Below are 23,637 nucleotides of genomic sequence, written 5' to 3'. Positions count from 1 at the left end.
CTTTGCAATACCAACAAAGGGGTTATTATTATTGTTGGTTGACTTCCTGAAGCGGGAATCCCAGCTTCAGCATTTCCTTCATGGGGTCAGCCAGCTTGAGACCTCACTTCTGCCCTAGAAACTCCTAGCAAAAGTATAGTTCTTGGGCTTCCCTGGTGGCGCAGTGGTTGAGAGTCCGCCTGCCGATGCAGGGGACACGGGTTCGTGCCCCGGTCCGGGAAGATCCCACATGTCGCGGAGCGGCTGGGCCCGTGAGCCATGACCGCTGAGCCTGCGCGTCCGGAGCCTGTGCTCCGCAACGGGAGAGGCCACAACAGTGAGAGGCCCGCGTACCGCGCACACACACACACACACACACACACACACACACACAATATATATATATATATATATGTGTGTGTATATATATATATATATAGTTCTTACCATTTGCCTACCATTCTGTTTATGGTTTTAATTTTATAGTGAAATTAGAAAATCCTGATTATAAAGGTAGTCCATACATAGTTTTAAATGTTTGGAAAATTCTGGCAACCATAAATAAAAGTCACTGATAGCCACAGTTAATATCTTAATTTTTTTCCCAATGAGAAGTGTGTGTCTGTGTGGACACAATGCATTTTTCCTTTCCAATCGAGAGTGCATTGAATGTATAGTTTTGATTTTTTGTCTTTCCATTCTATGTTATATATCAAGCATTTTCCTATGTCATTAAAAATTCTTTAAGATACCAGCTGCAGAATATTCCATTATATGGATGTTCCATATTTTACCTAAGCAGTCTCAAATGTTTAAACATTTGGGTTGCTTCCAATATTTCTCAATTATAAGCAGTGTATATAATCAATGCTACTGTGAACATCCTTGTCAGTAAGTCTTCCCCTCCCGCCCCCCACCTGATCTTTTCTTTAGGGTGTCAAAATTGTGGTTTTGACTTATATACTGACAATTTGTGTTGCACTGAATTTTGCTTTACTGATTATGATTTCATAAGTTTTCCTAACTGATAACAACTTCGCTTTCCCCACCTCATCAATAGCCCCGGGCAACCACTGATCGGCTTTCTGTTTATGATTTTATTTTGAAGTATTTAAAAAAAATCAACCTAAAGTTAATTACCTCCTCTTCTTGCCCTGAATTCTATTCTGTATCACAGTGATGTCACCACCCCCGCATTCCTTGTGTTTGCATTTGCCTGTTTTATATTTGAGCATCCTTTTATTTTCAGTCTCTCTGTTATTTTGTTGGGATGTATCTCTGGTTAGCAGCACATAGTTGAAATTTTTTCTTTTAGGCAACGAAATCTCTACTGCTTTATAGAGGAGGATAAATGATTTTGTTTATTGTTATAATGTTTGTATTTTGGTCATCTAATTTCATGCTTTGTGGCATTTGTGTTTCTGTTGTTTCTTTCATTTTGTGACTTTCATGAATACCACGTTTATTTGCTTTTATCTTTTCCATTGATCTGGAAGATATAAATCCTGGTTTTAATTTCTCTGAAAAATGTTCAAAGATCTTATTTAATTTCTTCGGTCAGACAGGCGGAAGGAAGCCCAGATTGTGATTTGTCCCTCTCCTGTATAACTCTGTGTTGAGCGAGAGAAGCAAGACACAGCATCTTTAGGGAGAAATTGGGAACTGGGCAGACAGCCGTGGGAAGTGAGGGGCTTTGGGACAGCAGAGGGGGATCAGGGAAACCAGATGGAAGGTTCAAAGTGAGCAGATGGGAGCTAAAGGAATTTCCCCCTTCATAGGAAACTTGTTTTCTCTGCCTAAATATTGATAGGAATGGATTTTATTCTTGGTTATATTTGGGTGAGGATCTTTTGTCACTAGTTATGCCGGAACCACCAGTCGTGCCTGGAATCACCCAGACCAGAAATGAGTTTCAACACTTATTAGCTAAGTGAGCTTGAGCAAATCATAGTTTTCTTTTGAATCCGTTGATAATAGCACCTAAGTCATAGGGTTGTTGTGGGGATTAACTGGGGTGAGACATGTAATGTCTCAGCATAGCGCCTCACACGTGAAAAATATTCAACAAATGCTAGATATTGTTCTGATGGCTGTGAAGCCATTTTAGTGTTTATGTGTATGCAGCGCCTACCTGCAGGCCTGGAAATATTTCTTATCTATTGCTTCCCTGGAGATACGATATAATTGGGCTATTTAAAAAAATTAAGGAGAGAGAAGCAGAAAGAGCAATGAGGTGAGAGAGGTGGAGTTGGGGAAGCAACAGGAATTCAAGAAGAGGAGTGCAGGGCATTTGGGGAGAGGGGAATTGGGATCAAAGGTAATACCTTGGAGAGTTCCTGGGTGGCCAGGCTCTGCAGGGTGGAAGGGAGATGGGGTTCCTGGGTCTGCAGGGAAGCTGCAGGAGGAGCTGCTGGGAGAATTCTGGAAGCAGAATTAGTGAAGAACAGGGACCTGGCACAGCTGGGGTCTGATGTGCTCATGAATGCAATGGGGAAGTTCAGGGTCGTGCTTCTGGCCCAGCAGTATCCTTGTCTTGAGTCCCTGAGATAAATTCCTATGGGGGTGGGAGGGCGGGGAGGCCACAAGATACCTATGGGGTGAGGGAGCTGACAGAAGAGGAGGAAGAGAGAGGGACGGAGGGCAGTGTACACAGGCACAGTCTGGAGATTCGATGGAGAAACCTTGCAGACCCATGTCTTCTTCACATTAGATGAGTTAAATGTAGTTCTCCATCCCTTGGAGGAAATCTAGTACATAAATGTCTGCTCCTACATTATGAAGAGATTCCTTTCCCATCCTCACGTTTCAGAAAGACTATGCATTTTTCAAGAGGATTAACTGTAGCTTATCCCTGGTTTCTTTTTGTTTGCTTAGTTATTTACTTATTCTTCATTTTTAAGAGCAGTTGTAGTTTCACAGCAAAATTACGGGAAGGTACCGAGGTTTCCCATACACCCTCTGACCCCATACACACATAGCCCACCCCCATTATCAACAACACCCATCACAGTGGTACATTCGTTACCATTGATGAGACTACAAGGACACATCACAATCATCCAAAGACCATAGTTTACATTAGGGTTCACTCTTACGTTGTATATTCTGTGGATTTGGACAAATATGTAATGACATGTATCCATCATAAAGGTAACATACAGAGTATTTTCAGTGCCTCCCAAAGCCTCTGTGCTCTGCTTCATCCCTCCCCCTTCCCCAGCTCCTGGCAACCACGGATCCTTTTACTGTCTCCGTAGTTTTGCTTTTTCCAGAATGTCATACAGTTAGAATCATACAGTATGTAGCTTTTCACTTTCACTTAGTAATATGCATTTAAACTTGATGGCTTATTTATTTTTAGCACTGAATAGTATTCCATTGTCTGGATGTACCACAGTTTATCTATTTACTTACTGAAGGACATCTTGGTTACTTCCCAGTTTGGGTGATTATAAATAAAGCTGCCATAAATATCTGTATGTGGGTTTTTGTGTGGACATAGTTTTCACCTCCTTTGGGTAAAGACCAAGGAGTGTGATTGTTGGATTGTATGGTAAGAGTATGTTTAGTTTTGTAAGAAACCATCGAAAGTGACTATACCATTTTGCATTCCCACCAGCAATGGATGAGAGTTGTCTATATTTATGTGGGTCTATTTCTGGGCTCTCTATACTATTCCACTGATCTATTTGTCTATTATTTCACCAATATCACACTGTCTTGATTACTATAGCTTTATACTAAGTCTTAAAGTCAGGTAGTGTCAGTCCTTCAACTTTATTTTTCTCCTTCAATATTGTGTTGACTATCCTGGATCTTTTGCCTCTCCATATAAACTTTAGAATCAGTTTGTCAGTATTCATAAAATAACTCATTTTTGATTGGGATTGCATTGAATCTATAGATCCAGTTGGGAAAAACTGACATCTTGGTAATACTGAGTCTTCCTATCCATGAAAATGGAATACCTCTCCTTTTATTTAATTTTTAAAATTTCATCCATCAGAGTTTTGTAGTTTTCTTCATATAGATCTTGTACATATTTTGTTAAATTTCCCTGGTATCTTCAGTTTTATCTTCTTATAGAAGAAAAACAATTTTTCTTGTTCATTCTCTCAACAAATATTTGTTGAGCTCTTACTCTAGGTTCTGGATACCCCAGATAAGAAGACGGACAAGATTTGCCCACATAGAGTTTATATTCTAAAGGGTCTGAAATCATTTTTCTGGCACACACGTAATACTAGATATAAGTTACATATGTCCAGAGACATCTGGGTAGCTGATACGAGTCTCTGTCAAAAACTCCTGCCCAGCTCAGCCATGTGCCCTGGGCATGGAGGCTCTAGAAAAGAGAAGATTATAGCTTCATGTCTGGTGCACCCTTGGCCATCTTGTCCTCACAGTCTTGTGGACATCAGAGATGCTAAGACAGAAACTGGCCTCTTTGTATTATATAAGCCAAGGGATGAAGATTCTCTCTGAGATGGAAAAGTCTGTGGCCCAGCCCAGCCTGGGAGCCTTGTTGTCCAGAGGACAAAGCATAAAATATCCCAAGGGAGGATGCTCTGGCCAGTTCTGAGGATTGAGTAGGAGCCAGGCAGGCTCTCCTGACCCCTGTAATCCTCACATATTGACCAGGAGCCTATGTCACAGTAGCTAGAAAGTTTGTGGTTCCTACTCCTCCACCCCTCCATAGCTGATAGTCTAGTAAAGACCCAGACAAATCCATACACAACTACATTATGGTGTTAAGTGTTCTTGGGGAGGGAACAGAAAGCACATGAGAAGGGTACTTGGCCCAGCCTGGGGAGGCTTCGTGGAGGAAGTGACACTTAAGCTGAAACCTGGTTGAGAATTAGCCAAGTGAAGTGAAGGCAGAAAAAGACAGACAGAGGGAATAGCACACAAGAAGGCTTACAAATGCAAGAGAGAGAGTGGTGCATGGGTGGTCCTGAAAGGGTCCATGGTGGTGAGGACAGATGATGCCAGGAGAGGTGAGCAGAGGCCAGATCATATACAGCCCAGTGGCCAGTGGCCTCCTCCTTCCTTCCCTTCCATTAAGTAAAGGTTGAATACCTACTGTGTACTGGCTATCATCCTCGGCCCTATGGGTACAGTGATGAATGCAACAGGTGCCGTACGGACCTCACAGATCTCCCAGGCTGGCAGGGGAATGAGCTTACAGCAGGATGCTCAAGGTCAGCTTGGAGCCCCTTGCTCTCCTTTTAAAATTGAGGTATCATTCACATACTACACAATTCCCTCTTAAAAGTGTGCAATTTGTGGTCTTTAGTACATTCACAAGGTTGTACAACAATCACCACTAACTAATTCCAGAAAAATTTCATCAAAAGGATACCCTGTATTCATGAGCAGTCATTCCTCATTCCCTGCTCCCTTCAGCCCCTGACAACCACTGATCTACTTTCTATCTTTATGGATTTGCCTATTCCGAACATTTCTTGTAAATGGAATTACACAATATGTGGTCTTTCATTACTGGCTTCTTTCAGTTAGCATGATGTTTCAAAGGTACATCCATGGTGTAGCACATATCAGCATTTCATTCCTTTTTATGGCTACATAATATTCCACTGTGTGACTATACCACATTTCATTTATCCATTCCTCCATTGACGGATATTTGGCTTGTTTCCACTTTGGGGCTATTGTAAATAATGCTACTATAAAATCTGTGTACAAGTTTCTGTGTGGACGTACGTGTTCATTCCTCTTGGGTCTATACCTAGGAGTGGAGTCACTGGGTCACATGGTAACTCCATGTTTACATTTTGAGGAACTGCCAGACTGTTTTGCACAGCAGCTGCACCATTTTACATTCCCGCCAGCAATGTATGAGAGTTCCGATGTCCCCACATCCTTGCCAACACTTGTTATTGTCTGACCCCTCTTCTTGAATGGGCCCTGGAGGGGGGCTACCTAAGGAAGAGCAAGGCCTGGCTCCTGGGGCCTGGGCCTGCGGCTGTGACTTTGAGTCCACCCTCCACCATGGCTGAGTCATCGCCCGGGATCCAGGGGTGAACTTCCTGTGGGATGGGCTGCACCAGTTCCTGCAGAAACCATTAGACTTGACTCCACCCTCAGCCCAAGGTGGCTGGGCTTCCCTAGAAGCAGCTATTTCTGGCTCTTTCTGCTCCAGGGAGGAGCAGTGGTGGGTAGAAAGGTTGAAGTTGCTCAGTGGAATGATTTGGGAAGCGCAGTGCACTGAGGACCCGAGACAACCTTGACTTGGGAGGAGAGGAATGAGGCTGAGAGTGCCAGCCCTTCTGGCGTGTTTAAAGCAGTAGGCTGGGCCCCCTGCAGCCCTGACAGCACCCTGAGGAGGGGCAGAGGGGGAGGGAGGGCCAGAGGAGTTGGTTTGACCAGACCCCAGGTGCTGGACCCCATGAGACTGAGCAAAGCAGCCCTGGGATGTGAGGAAGGGGAGGAAACAGGGCCAGCAGGGGGCACGACTTTCCATGGAGGAGGTGCAGCCTAGTGGGTGGGGTGCAGCAGCTGGAGGCCGGCCATGAGGATGCTTGGCATCAGGGATGGGGTGGGGTCTGCCTAGAATGCAGAGGCAACAGGAAGACAAACAGAGGAAGTGGTGGAGCTCAGGCTCGAGTCAGCCCCCGAGTTGCCACTCATTTGTCACGAGACCTCAGGCTAAGTGTTTACCTCCTGCCCCAGTGTCCTGTCTGCAAACTGCTCTAACAAGAAGGTTCTGGGATGACTGTTAGCAATCACTGTCTTTATTATCACGTACTGAACACTGAAGTATTGGCAGTGGTCTTGACCTTTCTTCTAGCTTTTTGTCAATGGCTCTCTTCACGCTGACATCTGCATCCATCTTGCACATCTCTTTGCTGCCCACCTTCCCTTCCCCGTGTCCTTGTTTGACGCAGTTTTAGCAAAGTGGTTAAGTGTTCAGCCTTTGGAGGTGGCCAGACCTGGGTTAAAATCCCAGCTCTGCCATTCCCAGACACGTGCCCTTGTGCAAGTCATTTCACATGTTCAAGCCTGAGCCTCAGTTTTCCCATGTGTAAACTGGGGTGATGATAACAGGCTGTTAACTTATAATAGCAGGTCATTAGTCCTCATAACTGGCTTAGGAAGACTAATGGATTTGATAGACAAAGCGCTTGCTGTACAGTCAGTGCTGGGTTGTAGAAAGAACACCAAAGGTGCAGGACAGAGGGAGTGAGGACTGGGATCCTGGGTGGGAGGGTCATGATGGTGCCTGGGGCCTGGCCTGGAGGTGGGCTGAGGGACCCCTACGGTCAGCTGCCATGTCTGGCTGTATCGCCACTGGAGGCTTGGGGAGGGGTATTCGCTGCTTCATTTCTGTGCAAAATCCATGCCTGTTGCTTTTCAGTCCTCAAGTCACACTCTTTGTGTTGTGTCTGCAGGACTATGCACGTGTCCCCAGGGAGAGACAATGTCCCACCGTCCCAAGGCCCCCCTGAACAAGCAGCTTTGTGAACCCCCAGAGCTTTGAGCACTCCCTCCATTCCTTCCTACCTTTGTTCATTCACACAATAGATTTTTAAAAATAAAAATTGTATATATTTGGGCTTCCCTGGTGGCGCAGTGGTTGGGAATCCACCTGCCAATGCAGGGGACACGGGTTCGAGCCCTGGTCCAGGAAGATCCCACATGCCATGGAGCAACTAATCCCGTGAGCCACAACTACTGAGCCCACATGCCGCAACCACCAAAGCCCACGTGCCTAGAGCCTGTGCTCCGCAACAAGAGAAGCCACAGCAATGAGAAGCCCACGCACCGCAATGAAGAGTAGCCCCCGCTCTCCACAACTAGAGAAAGCCCATGCAGCAAAGATGCAACGCAGCCAAAAATAAATAAATTTTAAAAAATTAAAAAAATTGTACATATTTAAGGTACACAATGTGATGTTTATCTGATTAGTATAGTCAAGCTAATTAACATATCCATCTCCTCATAGAGTTACTTTTTTGGGGGGGAGATGTTGGCTAAAGGGTACAAAGTTGCCATTATGTAGGATGAATACATCTATAGACCTAATGTGAAGCATGATGATTATAGTTAATAATGGTGCTGTATTGAGTACTAGAAATTTGCTAAGAGAGTAGATTTCAGGTGCTCTCACTGCAATAGATGTTTCTTGAGCCCCTGCTCTGAGCCAGGCTCCATGCTAGACACTGGGGACACCAGTCAATGGGGTTCCCTGCCCTCATGGAGCCCCCAAAACTAAACAAATCACTATATAATTAATATATACTAACTAATGACCCTATAATTATAAATTGCCATAGGAGCTACTGTGAAGCAGAAATGCAGGGTATTATAGGAGAGAATAACTCAGGCAACTCGATTGAGATTGGGGTGATCACAGAAGGCCTCTCAGAGGAGGTGACATTTCAGCTGGAACTGGAAGGAAGAAGAGGAGTTTGCTGGCCCAAGTATGGGAAGAAAGAGGGCTCCAGGTGCAGGAAACTGTGTGTGTAAAGGCCTTGAGGAGCTCAATTTTTGTTTCGTTTTGCTTTAAGAAATGGAAGAAACCAGTGTGAGTGAATTGGTGAGGGTTTCGGGGAGGGGGGTTTGGAGGGTGGGACAAAGTAGGGGTGTGGAGGGTCAGAAACTAGATCTGACGTCCTAGGTCAGCGCCTAGGAGGTAGTGGGAGGATGAGGCTTCGTTCCTGGGTGTTGGGTGGGAAAGGAAGCGAGATGGGAAGGGAGGAGGGCTTGGTGAGTGGGTGTCCCGTGAACGTGATAGTGGAAGTCATGTGGCCAGGCGACAGCAGCTCAGCCCCAGGGCGCCCCCAGCAGGTGTAGATTGTCCAAGGTCCACCTCCAGGAAGCAGACACCTCTGCCTTGCTGTCCCTGATCCCCCAGGGCAGGAGCAGGACCCACACCTGTGGTTGCACATCATTCACCAGCCCGAGGTCAGGTGGTCTGCTCTGTGGGGTGGAGTGGGTCAGGTGGCAAAGAAAACACAAGCTTGTCAGCAGTGATTTCTCCCCAAAGGCAGACGCCACCAGCTTCCTGCCGAGATGGGCCGGTTCAGCCTCGCTCGCTACAGCTGGAGACGGAGGGGAACAGATGGCCCTGCTTGGCCCAGATTCCAGCCAGATTGCCAGGGAGGTGTGGGTGGAGCGACGGGCTTGGCGCCAGGAGCAGGAATACATAAGGGGAGGGCGGGAGCCACCTCTTTGCCATCACAGAGGGGTCTTGACTTCACGGGGGGTGGTGGGGACATTGGCTGTGGCCTCACTGTGGTCCTTGAACCAGCAGATGCTCGGAGCTCCCTGAAGAGAGATGACCTCTGTCTTTTAGGACCAGGCAAGGGCTCTTGGGAAATGCAAGATATCCATGATTACATCTCCAGCACCCAGCACAGCGTGGGACCAGGCAGGAGCTCAGTGGTTGTTTTTTATTTTTATTTTTATTTATTTATTTTTTTTGCGGTACGCGGGCCTCTCGCTGCTGTGGCCTCTCCCGTTGCGGAGCACAGACTCCGGACGCGCAGGCTCAGCGGCCATGGCTCACGGGCCCAGCCGCTCCACGGCATGTGGGATCCTCCCGGACCGGGGCACAAACCCATGTCCCCTGCATTGGCAGGCGGACCCTCAACCACTGAGCCACCAGGGAAGCCCTATTTTTAATATAAATGATAGTAGTATCTTTCAGGCATTGTCTTACTTAATCCTCACAGCATCCCCACAAAAAAGATGCTGTTGTGATCCCCATTTTACAGATGAGGACACTGAGGCACAGAGAGAAGGAATAACTTGCCTAAAGCCACAGCTAAAGAAATGTGTGAGGACAGAGGGTCACTTGGACAAACTGATGGGCAAGCCTAGTGTGGGTGCTTTGGGGGCAGACCTGAGGGTGGGCAATCAGGAAAAGTGGTGGACATGCCCAGCTGGAGAGGAGAGCATGCCCTTCTTGTCTTTGTCCTCTCTGAGCCCCAGCCAGCCCCTCAGATCCCCCCAAGCCAGTTACGTCCATTGTGCAAGGTGCTTGGAGAGCAAGAGGAGAGCCTGGAGGGCGAGGGACACAGGATGGCTAGGTCAGGTTGAGCAGGCTGCACACTGCACAACTCCAGAGCTAGCCATTCCCATAGACTATGCTGAGAACAGTGCCCCCCGGAATCGTGCAAGGTGGTAGCCCTGTAGGTGGACCACACCATGCAGGACCGTGAAGACCAGGGTCATCACATCTTTTCTGTAAAGGGCCAGATAGTAAATATTTTAGGTTGTGCGGGCCATACATCTCTGCTGTAAGTACTCAACTCTGGTGTTGTAGGGTAAAAGCATTCATGGGCAATATGTAAATCAATGAGTGCGGATGTGTTCCAAGAAATTTTAATTTATGGAAACAGGCTGCCTGCCAGATATGGCCCTTGCATCATAGTTTGCTGACCCCAGTGAAGGCCAAGGAAGGATTTTGAACTCTATTCTAAGAGCAATGTGGAACCACCAGAGGGTTTTAAGGAGGGAGTGAGAGAAGGCGACTTTGTGTTTAATTTGGCCCCTGAGATGTCTGACCATGACCCCGGGGCTGCCATGTTTCTTCTGTCCTGGTTGTGGATCCCTGAGCCCTTCTGTCTGCAAGAAGAGGCTTGGCCTGGGACTTGAGGGCCTCTGATGCTTGCCGAGCAGAGGTCACCTTGTCCACTCTCCTTTCCCCCTCCTCCCCATGCCAGCCCTCAGCCCGGCTCTGGTTACTCCAGCAATGCTTGTTCGCATTCCTGGCCTCAGGGGCAGAACAGAGCAGCCTTGTGGCTAAGAGCCTGGGCTTAGAAATCAGAGGGTCTGATTTCCTCCACTAGGTTGCACGTGGCTGTGAGCTGCACTTCCCTGACCCTCTGTCTCCTGTTCTCCGTAAGAGGAATAATTAGACATGAACCCATGAAAGAAAGTGGTTCTGCATTGACCTGGGCACATAGGAGTCATCCAGTAAGAACACACTGTTGACAGAAGAATCATTTTTCTTGCTGAGCCCCAGAGGCAGAAAAACATGGCCAGGCCCTGGGGGGTGGGGTCTTTGCTCCAATGAGTTGTGTCCAGAGCCAGGCTCCCAGCTAAAGCATTAGTAGAACCACGGAGGGGACCTTGACTCATGACTATTGACAGCTCCTTAGAGACAAGGATGACTTGTCCCACCTCTTGGGCTGAAAATAACTGCCCAACATTGGAGTAATTACATGTCTTAGGCTCCCGTGCCACACGGAGAACACCCCAGTAATTACTGCACACAAAGGCTGCTTTTGGCAGCTGATGCTCAATTTTTGCCTCAAAGAGTGTCTCCTGGACTGGAAGCCTGGTCCACCACCCACCCCCAAAGGAGAACCTTCCAGAAACCCATCCTGCACAGGGACATCATGGTCACTTCTACTCTCCCAAAGGCCAGCTGTCAGGCCCAGGACAACCCCACCAGCCCGTGGACAGGCTGGGCCACAGTGATCAGTGGCTTTGCCATAGTCTTCAAACATGGCCTTGAGGCTGAGAACAGCTACCATCCATCCTGGTAGGAGGACCCTGCAGGCAGCACTGCAGACTCCAGATGCGAGCCATACGGGTCAGCACTACAGGGTGGTCTGCCGTGCTCGGAGATGGAGAAGCTGTGTACTTGGACTGAGCTAAGGGGCTGCCAATTAGGTCAGGGTCCTGGAAAGGTTGTTGAAGATTTACCATGTGCCAGGCCTTAAGGAAAGAGCAGTAAGTGCCAGGTCACTGTCCTGCCCTACAGAGGCAGACCCAAAGTCTACTATAATTACTCAAATTGTTAAATAATTATGGTTGTGATAGGCTATATATGAGATGTATAGAAGCTCAGGGCATGCAGACCAGGGTGAGTGCCTTCGTCTGGAGAGTTTGAGGTGAGATGTACAGGATGAGGAGTGAGACAGGTGTGTGTGTGTGTGTGTGTGTGTGTGTGTGTGTGTGTGTGTATTAGAGATGGATGCATGGATGTGGGTGGATAGATGGTTGGTGGATGGGTGGAAGACTGGATGGATGCTTGGATGAGGGTGGGTAGATGGATGGTAGATGGGTGGATGGATGTATGGATGCGTGGATGAGGGTGGACGGATGGATGGATGGGTGGATGGATGGGTGGATGGGTGGATGGGTGGATGTATGGATGGATGATTGCATCTTCCAGGCAATGGGAACAGGCTATGCAAAACTCAGAGGCCAAAGGAAGTAAGGTGACTCTGTAGCTGACAAAAGACCATTGTGGAAGGTGTTTGGAGTTAAAGAAGTGAGACTGGAGAGGCAGGTAGGTTAGGAGTCCTGTGTACAGCTGAGCAAGCTGTGCACTGCTCTGCCCTGGGCTGGGGGGTGCCAGTCTCACAGACCACAGTGTGAATGGTTCCCCCTGGAATTGTGCAAGATGGAGGCCTGCAGGCAGGGAACACATTGTGCAGACCTATGCCATAGTAAGAGCTTTGGACGTTGTTCCCAGAGCAATGGAGAGCCACAGAAGGGTTTTAGCTCTTGGTGATGGGGCTAATTTCCATGTATAATGCCCCAAAGCAGCACTGTCCAATAGAAATTTCTGTGAAGATGGAAATGTTCTATTTCTGCACTTTCTAATATGGTAGCCACCTGTGTCTGTTGACCACTTGAAATGTGGCCAGAGCGACTGAGGAAGTTGAATTTTGAATTTTTATGAGTTAACATTTGAAAGCCATATGAGCTAGATGTCGCTAGTGGTTCCAGAGGACCCGACTGTATCTGGTATAAACTCCTGTCACTCTGACCCCCAGCAGCAATGAAAGCATCTAGGGCAAGTCTGCCGGAGATGTCACCTCTTGCCAGGAGGCTGGGTGGAGGCCTCAAGCTCCCCTTCACAGGGGCCTCTGTTCACACTCAGGCCAAGGGTGCCACTGGGGCTTTGGGTCTGGGAGCTGGGACTACTGAAGACGGCCCCCATCTCCGCTGCTCCAGAGACCTCATCTTCTTCCCCAGCACCCGCTGGGGGTGCGGAGCAGGTATTCAGCCTGCAGAATGGATGGCCTTCCCTCCGCCCTTCACAGGTCACTCGAGTTTGTTCCTCCACAGCAGAGGCAAATCTAGGAGGAAACCACTGCGTCCCTGCCCCATCGCGTGGGTGGTGGGCTGTAGTGTGGAGATAGCGCCCCCAGCGGGCATCAGGGGCTGTGCAGTTTGGCTCGTGCTTTGAGGAAGCCAAACTGGGTGGGAGTGGGAGGGGGCTCCGAGGGGCCAGGCCCAGCCTGCTTCTCCCATTTGCAGGACCCAGGCCTCAGTCCCTGGCATCATGAGGGCCTCACACACAAGCCAGCTCGTGTATTCATGTTCCTCCATTTGCTCTGCAAACAGCCACCCCTTGGTCACCCCTTCAGCCTAGAGGTGTATTTTCCCACTGCATGGTCCATCCTTGGGAAGGTGGATCTGGGGAAGAGACCTGTGCAGTCCCTACCTTCGGGCTTGGAGCCATTTGAACAGGGAAGGGTAAGATGGGTCAGAGGAGGAACCATGGGCTTCAATGGACTCATCCCATTGGCCCCATGGGTGCCTCACCCCATGGAAGCTGTGCAGCTGGAGGCTGGCCAGAGATGGGTATCCTAAAGCTTGGAGGCCAAGGCAGGGGCTCCTGCTGCTGGCTGGAAGGGGCCTGCAGGGCTGGTGGGTTCGCTCGTTTGATGTCAGTCTCCTGCTACCCAGACTCTGAGCCACACGAGGGCAGAGCCCATGTCTCTTGCTCCTTGGTGTATCCTAGCATCATTCCGCATGCTGGCATACAGTAGGTGCTTAATATGTGTGTACTGACTTAATGAATGAACGCACTGAAGACTCCCTGTGCTCTGGCCCAAGTTTCTGAGCAGGTGGACTTGAGTATATTGATATGATGATGTACTACCAGTATGTGTGTGCTGACCCTCCCTCTTTCCCTTTGCCCTTGGGTCCAGGATGGGAACTAGGGCTTGAATGGGTTGGGGAGGATGGAGAAGGAGGGAGGGTCCCCTTGGAAGAGGGGAGGGAGGGGTCCTAAGCAAGAGGGATTGGAGTCTGTGGCTAGAGTTCACTTTGCCCTCCCATGCCCCAGCTCCCTCCCCACTCCCACCATCCCTGAAAACACACACACACACACACACACACACACACACACACACACACACATTAGACAAAGGTCTCAGGATGGAGGGCAGTTCAAGCCTCTGCTTTAAAGCCTCAAGGCTCAGTAGGGCCAAAGCAGGGACATTTGACACTTATGGGTGCAGGGACCTGCAGTGTTAATAAAAATAATAACAACCTCCATAACAAGTGCTGACATTCAAACCATGTGCCAGACACTGTGCTAAGACCCTGCCACAGCTCACCTCAGTTATTCCACATGATGTCCTGGTGAGGTGGGATTAACATCATCCCCATTTTATAGAATAGAAAACTGAGGCACAGAGAGGGAAGTGTCTTTTTTTATTAATAAATTTATTTTTGTTTATTTATTTATTTTTGGCTGCATTGGGTCTTCGTTGCTCCGCATGGGCTTCCTCTAGTTGCAGTGAGCGGGGGCTACTCTTCATTGCAGTGCACGGGCTTCTCATTGTGGTGGTTTCTCTTGTTGCAGAGCACGAGCTCTAGGTGCACGGGCTTCAGTAGTGGCACACGGGCTCAGTAGCTGTGGCTCGTGGGCTCTAGAGCGCAGGCTCAGTAGTTGTGGCGCACGGGCTTAGTTGCTCCGCGGCATGTGGGATCTTCCCGGACCAGGGCTCGAACCCGTGTCCCCTGCATTGGCAGGCGGATTCTCAACCACTGCGCCACCAGGGAAGCCCCAGAGAGAAGGGTCTTGACTGAGATTGCACAGCCAATAAAAACAGCACTTACATTTGAACCCAAGCCATTGGACACCAGAGTGTATGCTTTCAGTGACTAGAATGTTCTCCCTCTGGACAACAAATGTAAATCGCTTAGCTCTGTGCCTGGCGCACAGGAAGTGCTCAATAACCATTAGCTCCTGTCATTATTATGCAGAGTAAGACAGGCAGTGCTCTCCACCTCTTGGAAATCCTGGACAAGAGATCTGTGTTCTGTGCCTCAGTTTCCTCATCTGTGAAATGGGGAGGTTTTGACACTTACCTCTCACCCCTGTTGTAAGAGGTAAACAAGACTGTTTGTGTCAGGACCTGGGGGAGAGCGGGTCTTACCTGGGTCCCCCGCATCCCTGCACACCTGAAGTGTGACAGGACAGTCACTCCTGTCCCCTCTGTTGCAGTGCGCTACTTCCTGAAGAATAAGATCAGCCCTGATTTGTGCAACGAGGATGGACTCACAGCCCTGCACCAGGTAAGGACCCGCTGGGGCCCTGGTTCCCTGCTCTCCACCTGGACAGGTACCCCATCTCCCTGCTTTTTCCTGCCCAGAGCCCTCAGGGAGGAGGGGGAGGGGAGCCGCAGCTACCACATCTGAAGGGCTCTTGTCTGCTTTGGAGACGAGTGTGTCTGTTACAGGCACGCCCACAGAGCCCTGTGCCCACATGCGCGGCACACACACAGCCTCCGCGGACAGGGAGCCTTTGTACGCTGCATCCTCACTGCCTGGCCAAGGGTTTGACAAACAAAGCAAGTTTGTCTGGAGCTTGACAGTTTACGAAGCACATTTGTTCACACCCACCAAGGCATCCATCCACCCCCGTGACAAAAGTGATTGACAGGGGGCTTATGTGACCTTCCTAAGGTCACACAGCCATGAACTCTGGCCAGGAATCATGTGCTATCAAAACACACATCCTTTTTAGGGCAGCGAGATGGGCCCGGGCCCCTTTGGTTAGGGAGGGGCTGCTCTGGCTGTCATTTGTCACCTGGATGCTGCAACAGCCCCCTAACTAGTCCCCAGCATTCAGGCAGCCCTGCCCCTGCTTCATCCTCCAAGCAGTGGCTGCAGGGATGCTCATACCCAACATTTGCTGATGCTACTCAAAGTGCTCTGGTGTCTTTCCATAACGCTGGGGGTAAGGAACGCCCCGTGCCCCTGCTGAGCCCACCATGTTTTCTGGCTGCCTGGCCTCCAGCCACTTGACTTTTCCGTCCCTTGTACACACGGTACTGCTCCCCGTCGCACTTCACCCAGCGCTCTGGTGCGTGCACAGCAAGAGCCTGAGAGCTCTGCTGCTATATCCATGTCCTTTCTTCTGAGCATCCCTTTGTCATTTCATCCATTAGCGTGACTATTTAATGCTGGTCTCCCGTTACCCAGACTCTGCGCTGCACAAGAGCAGAGCCCACGTCTCTTCTCATCGGTGTATCCCAGTCTTGCTTCCCATGCTGGCATACAGTAGGTTCTCAATATGTGTGTGCTGAGTTAACGAGTGAGCACGCTGAGCCTCCCCATGCTCTGGACCAAGTTTTTGATCAGGTGGACTTGAATGCAGCCTGGCGGGTGGGAGGCCAGGCTACTGGAACCCTGGGCTGGGGAGAGCCTCTCCATCTCCCTCTGAGGGCAGGAAGGGTGGGCAGAGACTGGCCATCCCCCTACCCATAAGCCCTGGGGACAAGTCTCCACCCTCAGCCATCAGCCCAGGGGCTCCCCATGTGTCCTCTTGGCTTCTCTTCCTGTCCCGCAGGGCTTCATGCATCTACAAATTCTAGCTGTGTGACCTTGGGCAAGTTCTTTAAGCTCTCTGTGCCTCACTTTCCTCATCTGTAAAAGAGGAGTAACAAGTATCCATCTCATTTGGTTGTTGTGAGGGTTAAATAAATACACATAAAAACCCTATAAGCATCACTTGACACTGGGTAAATATTAGTTATTATTATTATTAAAATGGGTCACATGTTCACTTCTCGGCAAAGCCACTTCACTTATGTGAAGTGTGGTTTGATCTGCCCAGCAATTCTTTGAAATATTATTATCCCCATTTTACAGCTCAGGAAACTGAGTCAGGGCAGCACTGTCCAATAGAACCTTTATGGTGATGGAATGTTCTGTGTAATGACACTGTCCGGTACGGTAGCCTCTAGCCCCACATGGCTAGGGAGCCCTGGAAGTGTTGTTCTGAGAATCAAATGAGGCAATGCATGGCTAGCAAGATGCGTGGCCATAGTAACGCCTCTAAAAGCATTAGCTCTTATTATTGACAGTGTGACATATTATTACTGCTCCTGCTGGGGCTGTTGTTATAGGTGTCATCATTATTGTCACTACTGCTCCAGTACAAAGAAGGAGCACAGTAGGGAGAGCTTTCTGTGGGTTTTCTGCTCTTGGCAACAGGGAGCCTTTCAGAGGTTTGTAAACTGAGAGCAACGTGGCTGGATTAACAAAGAAGCTCTCTCCGGCTGAGGTGTGTGGAAGGAGAGTGACAGGGAGGCAGAGAGAGATGATGAAGCCTCAGCCAAGGCAGTGGGGATGGGGACAGCGATGCAGGAGATGGAATCCACACCTGGTGCTAGATTGGACGTGGGAAGTGACGGGGTGGGAGGAGTCATCCAATGCCAGGTGTCATTGCCCACCTTGGGGAATGCAGGAGAGCAGGCCAGCCCACTCCATCACGTACCAGCCCCCATTTCACTCCCGCATCCAGGTCCCAACCCAGCCCTTGCTCAGGTACAGACTGGCCCAGCCCATGGGCATCCTTCTCACACGACTGCAATTCTGGATGCATAATCCCCCTGCCGCCCACCGCCCCGCCCATCCTCATGTTTTCTGCAGCCCTCAGGGTGGGATCTCTGGCCCTTCTGTCCCCTGATCCCAGGGGCTGGGCTGCTTCTCCTCCTATGAACCGGGCCATCCCAAACCCATCTCCCGGTGACAGCCTGGGGACCCACGCCTTTCCCCCGACGCCTCACTCTGGTGCCTTTGGTGCCCTCTGCCGGCGATGCTTTGTCACTGCATGGTTCTCCCGACTACCCGAGGCTCCACTGGGTCACACACGCCCCTGCTGTCCGGAGAGGTGCCCCCAGAGCCAGCCAACCCCAGATCGGCTGGTGCAGAAAGAGAACCTGGGTCCTTGGCACCATCTGTGCAAATGGCTTCTTCTTTCCCATCTGTCCCTCTGGCACTGGCCCCTGGTTCTGCTGAGAATAGGGGTGGAGGCCATGGTGCCGCCCCATCTCCATCCCCATCCCCATCCGCACACCCACCTGGGGCTGTGGGCTGCCACAGGTGCCCCCGCTCCTTCTGTTGGCATCCAGTCACCTCTCCACAGGCCTACGGTCACTTCTCTAGGTTGGACCACCATCATCTCTTACATGGGTGATTTCAGCATAATTCCTCACCATGCCTCTTCACCCCTGCAAAGCTTGTCATCGCAATCTCTTCTCCACATGCAGCCAGAGGAGGGATTTTTTAAAAAGCAAGCTTGACTGTTCTTCTCCTCCGAGTATAACTCTGCAACGTCTCCCATTGCACTGAGGGGTAAGCGCTTCCCTGGATGGGCAGTGCTGAGCGTTTTGTCCCCTGCTGGCTTCTCCAGAGGTCACCTGGGATGCATCCTGTAGTCTGTAAAGTGGTTTCCTGTCTTCTACTTCCTCTGTCCTCACTTTTCGCTGCTCATGGCCCTGGCTTGACGTCCCTCTGTCCGCTTGGAATCTTTCACCCTCCGTCCCTGGAGTTTGGGAGCTCCAATGGCTGTTGGAGCCCTGCATCTCTCTGGGGGCTGCCTTCTCCTTGGGGCTGCCCCACGTGTGGACAAGCAGAAGCACAGACATGGCTGTCTCCTCTCAGGGACTGTTTTAGGACCCCTTAGAGCTTCACACAGAGCTTGGTTTTGAGGGGCGAGGCTTGGTTACTTGGGACTTCCCCAAGAACTAGCTTCTGGGTCAGAAATTCTTAAGTCAGAGATTCCAAACTGTGATCTAGGAGGTCACTGCTGTCAAGGGGTGTCTCCCCCATCACCCCCATCCCCACCCAACCAACACATGCCCCTGCTTCAGCCCAAGCAGCCCTGCTTGAATTGATTGGTTATCTAAGTTAGAGTTCTCCACACAGTGTTGCTGGAAGGAAGCCCTCTGAAATTAAAAAGAAAAGGTTTTAAAGCCTCATTCCAAATTTCATCCCATTCCACCAACATTTGCAAAACATCTTATAGACGACTTTATTTTTGGATTGTCTTTATATTTTTATCTTGTATATTATTAACTTACTCACAAGGAAACAGACTCAGAAAGGTTAAGTGGCTTGCCCAAGACCACACAGCATGTATGTAATGGAGCTGGATTCAAACTCAGGCAGCTTGGCTCTGCTGTCCTTCTTGTGGCCTCTCGAGGGGGAACTTGGTGTGCCCTCGTCACGACCCAGGGCCCTGCTGGGAGCTGACCCTGCCTGTGTCCACCTTGCAGTGCTGCATTGACAACTTTGAGGAAATTGTCAAGTTGCTCCTTTCCCACGGTGCCAATGTGAACGCCAAGGACAACGAGCTGTGGACGCCCCTGCATGCCGCGGCCACCTGTGGCCATATCAACCTGGTGAAAATCCTCGTTCAGTAGTACGTGCCCCTCTCTCCCCCAAGAACCGCCTTCCCTCTGCCTTTGGTTTTTTCCAAGTTCTTTTTTTTTTTTTTTTTACTTTCATCTCCTCTCTCTCTTTTTTTTCTGTCTCGTTTGGTGCCTGCCACTCTTTCTCTTTCTCACCACATTCCCTTTCCATCCCTGTGTCTTTCTCTCTCGTTTTCTCTCCATCTCTGTCTCTTTCCTCCTTGGTATCACTCTGTCTTTTCCACTGTGTCTCTCTTAATTCTCTCTCTCTTTCCTTTCATTCTCTTTCTTTCTCCCGATATTCTTGGGTAAAATACACCTAACATAAAATTTACCATCCTTGGGACTTCCCTGGTGGTGCAGTGGTTAAGAATCCTCCTGCCAATTCAGGGGACACGGGTTCGAGCCCTGGTCCGGGAAGATCCCACATGCCATGGAGCAACTAAGCCCATGGGCCACAACTACTGAGCCTGTGCGCCTACCTGTGCTCCGCAGCACGAGAAGCCACCGCACTGAGAAGCCCACACTCCGCAACGAAGAATAGCCCCTGCTTGCTGCAACTAGAGAAAGCCCATGTGCAGCAACGAAGACCCAATGCAGCCAAAAATAAATAAATAAATTTATTTTAAAAAATTTACCATCCTTGTGTTACAGGCATACATCCCATTTGGCCACAGTGTATAATCCTTCCAATAGGCTGCTGAATTTGGTTTGCTGGTTTTTGTTTTTTGGGGTTTTTTTGCCCGTGTTGGGTTTTCACTGCTGCGCACAGGCTTTCTCTAGTTGCGGTGAGCGGGGGCTACCCTTCGTTGCGGTGCGCGGGCTTCTCATTGCAGTGGCTTCTCTTGTTGCGGAGCACGGGCTCTAGGCGTGCGGGCTTCAGTAATTGCAGGACACGGGCTCAGTAGTTGTGGCACGCGGGCTCAGTAGTTGTGGCTAGCAGGCTTAGTTGCTCCGAGGCATGTAGGATCTTCCTGGACCAGGGAACGAACCTGTGTCCCCTACATTGGCAGGCAGGTTCTTAACCACTGCACCACCTGGGAAGTCCCTGCTAGTATTTTCTTGAGGACTTTTGCATCAGTGTTCATAAGGGATATCAGTCTGTAGTTTTCTTGTGGTGTCTTCATCTGTCTTTGTATCAGGGTATCATTTTCTTTTTTCAATCTCTTTTTCTCTGTCTGTCCCCATGAGTCTGAATTCATCTCCTCCATGGTTATGTGTCGTTGCCATTTTTGTTTTTCTTGCTGTAAAATAAAAAGCAAGCATACTTCCTTGGCTCTGCCCGCCCCCACCCCGCCAAATCATGTCCACCTGCATTTCTTTGGGGCAGAATGGGCTTTGGGGGACACCACGTAACAATGCCTTTCCCAGGAATAAGGCCATTTCCCTCTATAGAGCTCTGACAGTCTCCTCCCATGCTGAAATTCCTTCTAGTCTGCTTAGTTTCTATAAACACACAGAAAAGGCACCATTCAATTTCAAGTGTATTTAATTGAATTCATCTAATGATTGGAGGGCAGTTAAGCTGGGCCAAGCCCTGTGCTGGGCACTGAGCACTCAGGGATGCTAAAGTCCTGAGGAACCACACAGGAAATCAGGTGATTTCAGTACCAGAGCCAAGACGGAGAGAGACCCATGGGTTGGGGTCCCAGGAGAGCATCTGAGTGCAAGGATTCAGGAATAGTGGCCGAGTGCAGGTGACCTTTGGCAGAGGTCTCAGCAGAGCAGCCAGGGCCCATGAGGTGGCTACTGGAGGGATAGAGATGCAGCCCTGGCTCAGAGAGGTGGATTAGCTTACCCAAGGGCACACAGGAGCTCAGAGAGGTCACAGTGGAGGGCTGTTAGGCCAAAGGACTGGCAGGTGGCCCATGCCCACACCTCCGATGAGAACCTGGGTGTGGTTAAGTCTACAGGAGCATCAGGTGGCCACAGTCCAATCTGGGATGGTGCGAGAGGAGAAGGGAGTGGTGCCAGCCTGGTACAGTGGGTCCCCAGCACCGATGTGTACCGGAATCATGGGTTTAAAATACGTAATCCTCAACCCCACCCACCCCACCCCCGAGAGACTCTGTTTCAGGAGGTCCAGAGTGGAGCCCAGGAAGCTGCATTTATTTCAGTGGTGCCCGGGTTATGCTGCCGCAGGGCATCCCAGAGCCATGCACGTAGGAGCCAGTGGCCCAAAAGGCAGATTCTGCCATGGAGCCTCAAGGCTCTGTCCTGTCCCTATCCTGGCCAGCCTTTTGGGCAGGGACTTAGAGGAGGAGGTAGGGGATAGCTGAGGGTACTTCTGCACTTGCTCCAAGACTGAAATAGGACAAGGAGAAGTGAAAAGAGCTGGCCCATGAAAGGGCCAGGTTTGAGTCTTGGCCCTCCCACGTCCTGGCTGTGTGACCTCAGACAAGTGACTGAACCTGTCTGAGTCTTTGTTTCCCTTTCATGAGATGGGGCCAATAATACTGAACCAAGAAGACTATTATGAGGATTATATCAAATGATGAGTGTAAAGGGCTTAGATCAAGCCTGGCTCTAAGCAGATGCCTGGGAAGCAGTGTTGCTGCCATTAATGTTGTATTTTCTTATTTGACATCTGTGCCCCAGTGCCTGCCTGCTGGTTCAACAGAGCGAGAAGCTGGGGGAAGTCTGCTGGCACAGCCCTTCTGGGATTTTCGTCCCTTCCCACCTGGGGCCCCTGAGATCCTGGAGATGCTATCCTTGCTGGGCTGCACCGTGGTCGGGTTGTGGACGTTGGGGTGCATAGTGGGGTGGGAGTGAGAGGCTGGGTGGTAGAGGCAGCCAGACCAACCCTCTGCGCATATAGCTGGCCCTCACCCTGGCCCTCTCTCTGCAGTGGGGCCGACTTGCTTGCCGTCAACTCCGATGGGAACATGCCCTATGACCTCTGCGAGGATGAGCCCACCCTGGATGTCATCGAGACGTGCATGGCGTACCAGGGTAAGGGCAGGGCCGCCTGCGGTGAAGTGGGGCTGCGGCTCTCTCACATCAATGCAGGTGAACAAGCTACCTAGCAATGTGCCCACCGCCTGCTCAGTGCTCAGGAACTGGGATGGGGCCCCACAATGGTGGTTACCCATGTGATGGGCAAGATGCGGACACAAGACAACCCTGGAAGACGTGCTGTGCACAAGGGGGGCGTTGCTCTCATCTGTGTCACCCCCACACACGGGTGGCCTCAGCTGGCCGGGTCTCTTCGTGAGCCGTGACAATTTCAATTCAATAAACATTCACAATAAAGATATATTCCCATTTGGGAAAAATAATACAAAGTCAAGAACATTCGCGGCTGCCTGCTCTGTGCCAGGCACCACGCGGGCTGCCAGGGACCTTGGATAAACAAGATGTGGCTGTTCTCAGCTTACAAATGAGCTTCAGAGAGGAAATGAATGCAGCAATCAGAGAGATCTGCCCACACTCGCCACCCCAGTGCATACCCCTGAAGGACCTCCTCTTTAGAAATAAATCTCAAATCCAGACCCTGGACTGTAGTCCAAGGTCCTGCCCAGGCTCTGTGCTTGTGTTTCTTCCCAGATGGCTGCGGGAACTGCCCTTTTGGCCTGCCCATTCCCTGGCCCTGGCACTTTCCTTGTTCACCTGCAGAACTTCCTAACAATTTTTGTGCCAATCTGGTGAGTCTATGGACCCTTCTCACAATATTTTTAAATGCAGTTATCAAAGCCATAGGATTATAAAGGAAACCACTTCTATTAAAGTAGAGCTCCCCAAATATTTTTAAATGTGTGAAACAGAAACGTTATTGATTCGTGAAACAATAAGATAACATGATATGAAAATACCTACAGTTTCTGTTGGTGACAAAGCCACAGGCACTGCCAATTCTACTGTGAATTTGGCGTACGTTCTAATGGAAGGAAATGCTACATTTCATTGAAACGTTAATGAAAATAAACAGGTCATTCTTTTTCTCTTTCAAGTTTATAGACCTCCCCTGAATTCTATCCAAGAATGCTTGATCTCATGGACCTTTTTTTCAGAGCAAATCCCTCTCTCCTTAAATACCATTAGCAGCTGCTAGTAACGCTTAAATTTTTAGCCAGAGATTCAGGCTTGAAAATGTGTTTCTGTGTCCCTCAACCTCGATTTCTTCAGCTCTCCATTCAAAAGCTGTATGTTCAGTAATTCAGTCATTGCCGTAATAAAGATTCATTGAGCATCGTGCCTGGTGCTGCAAACACAGCTGTAGACGAAATAGAAGAAATTA

General features: G+C 49.7%; 1 protein-coding gene across 3 annotated transcripts in view; it reads left to right on the top strand.

Annotated features, from left to right (window-relative positions):
• PPP1R16B (protein phosphatase 1 regulatory subunit 16B) overlaps positions 1-23,637 on the top strand; it is a 103,245-nt gene that overhangs the window by 61,942 nt on the left and 17,666 nt on the right. For all 3 annotated transcript variants that reach the window (XR_014296116.1, XM_082645567.1, XM_082645566.1), the window contains 3 exons: positions 15,206-15,276; positions 19,266-19,411; positions 22,249-22,352. Coding sequence is in view for 2 of the 3 variants with exons in the window: in XM_082645567.1 (XP_082501693.1) it covers positions 15,206-15,276; positions 19,266-19,411; positions 22,249-22,352 (321 nt within the window). In the remaining variant the exon portion in view is untranslated. The remainder of the gene's footprint in view (positions 1-15,205; positions 15,277-19,265; positions 19,412-22,248; positions 22,353-23,637) is intronic.

The sequence above is a fragment of the Mesoplodon mirus genome, assembly GCF_964341445.2.
Source record: "Mesoplodon mirus genome assembly, chromosome: 15".
Classification (NCBI taxonomy): Eukaryota; Metazoa; Chordata; class Mammalia; order Artiodactyla; family Ziphiidae; genus Mesoplodon; species Mesoplodon mirus.
The sequence above is the reverse complement of the archived record's forward strand: the minus strand, read 5'-3'. Positions and strand labels throughout refer to the sequence as shown.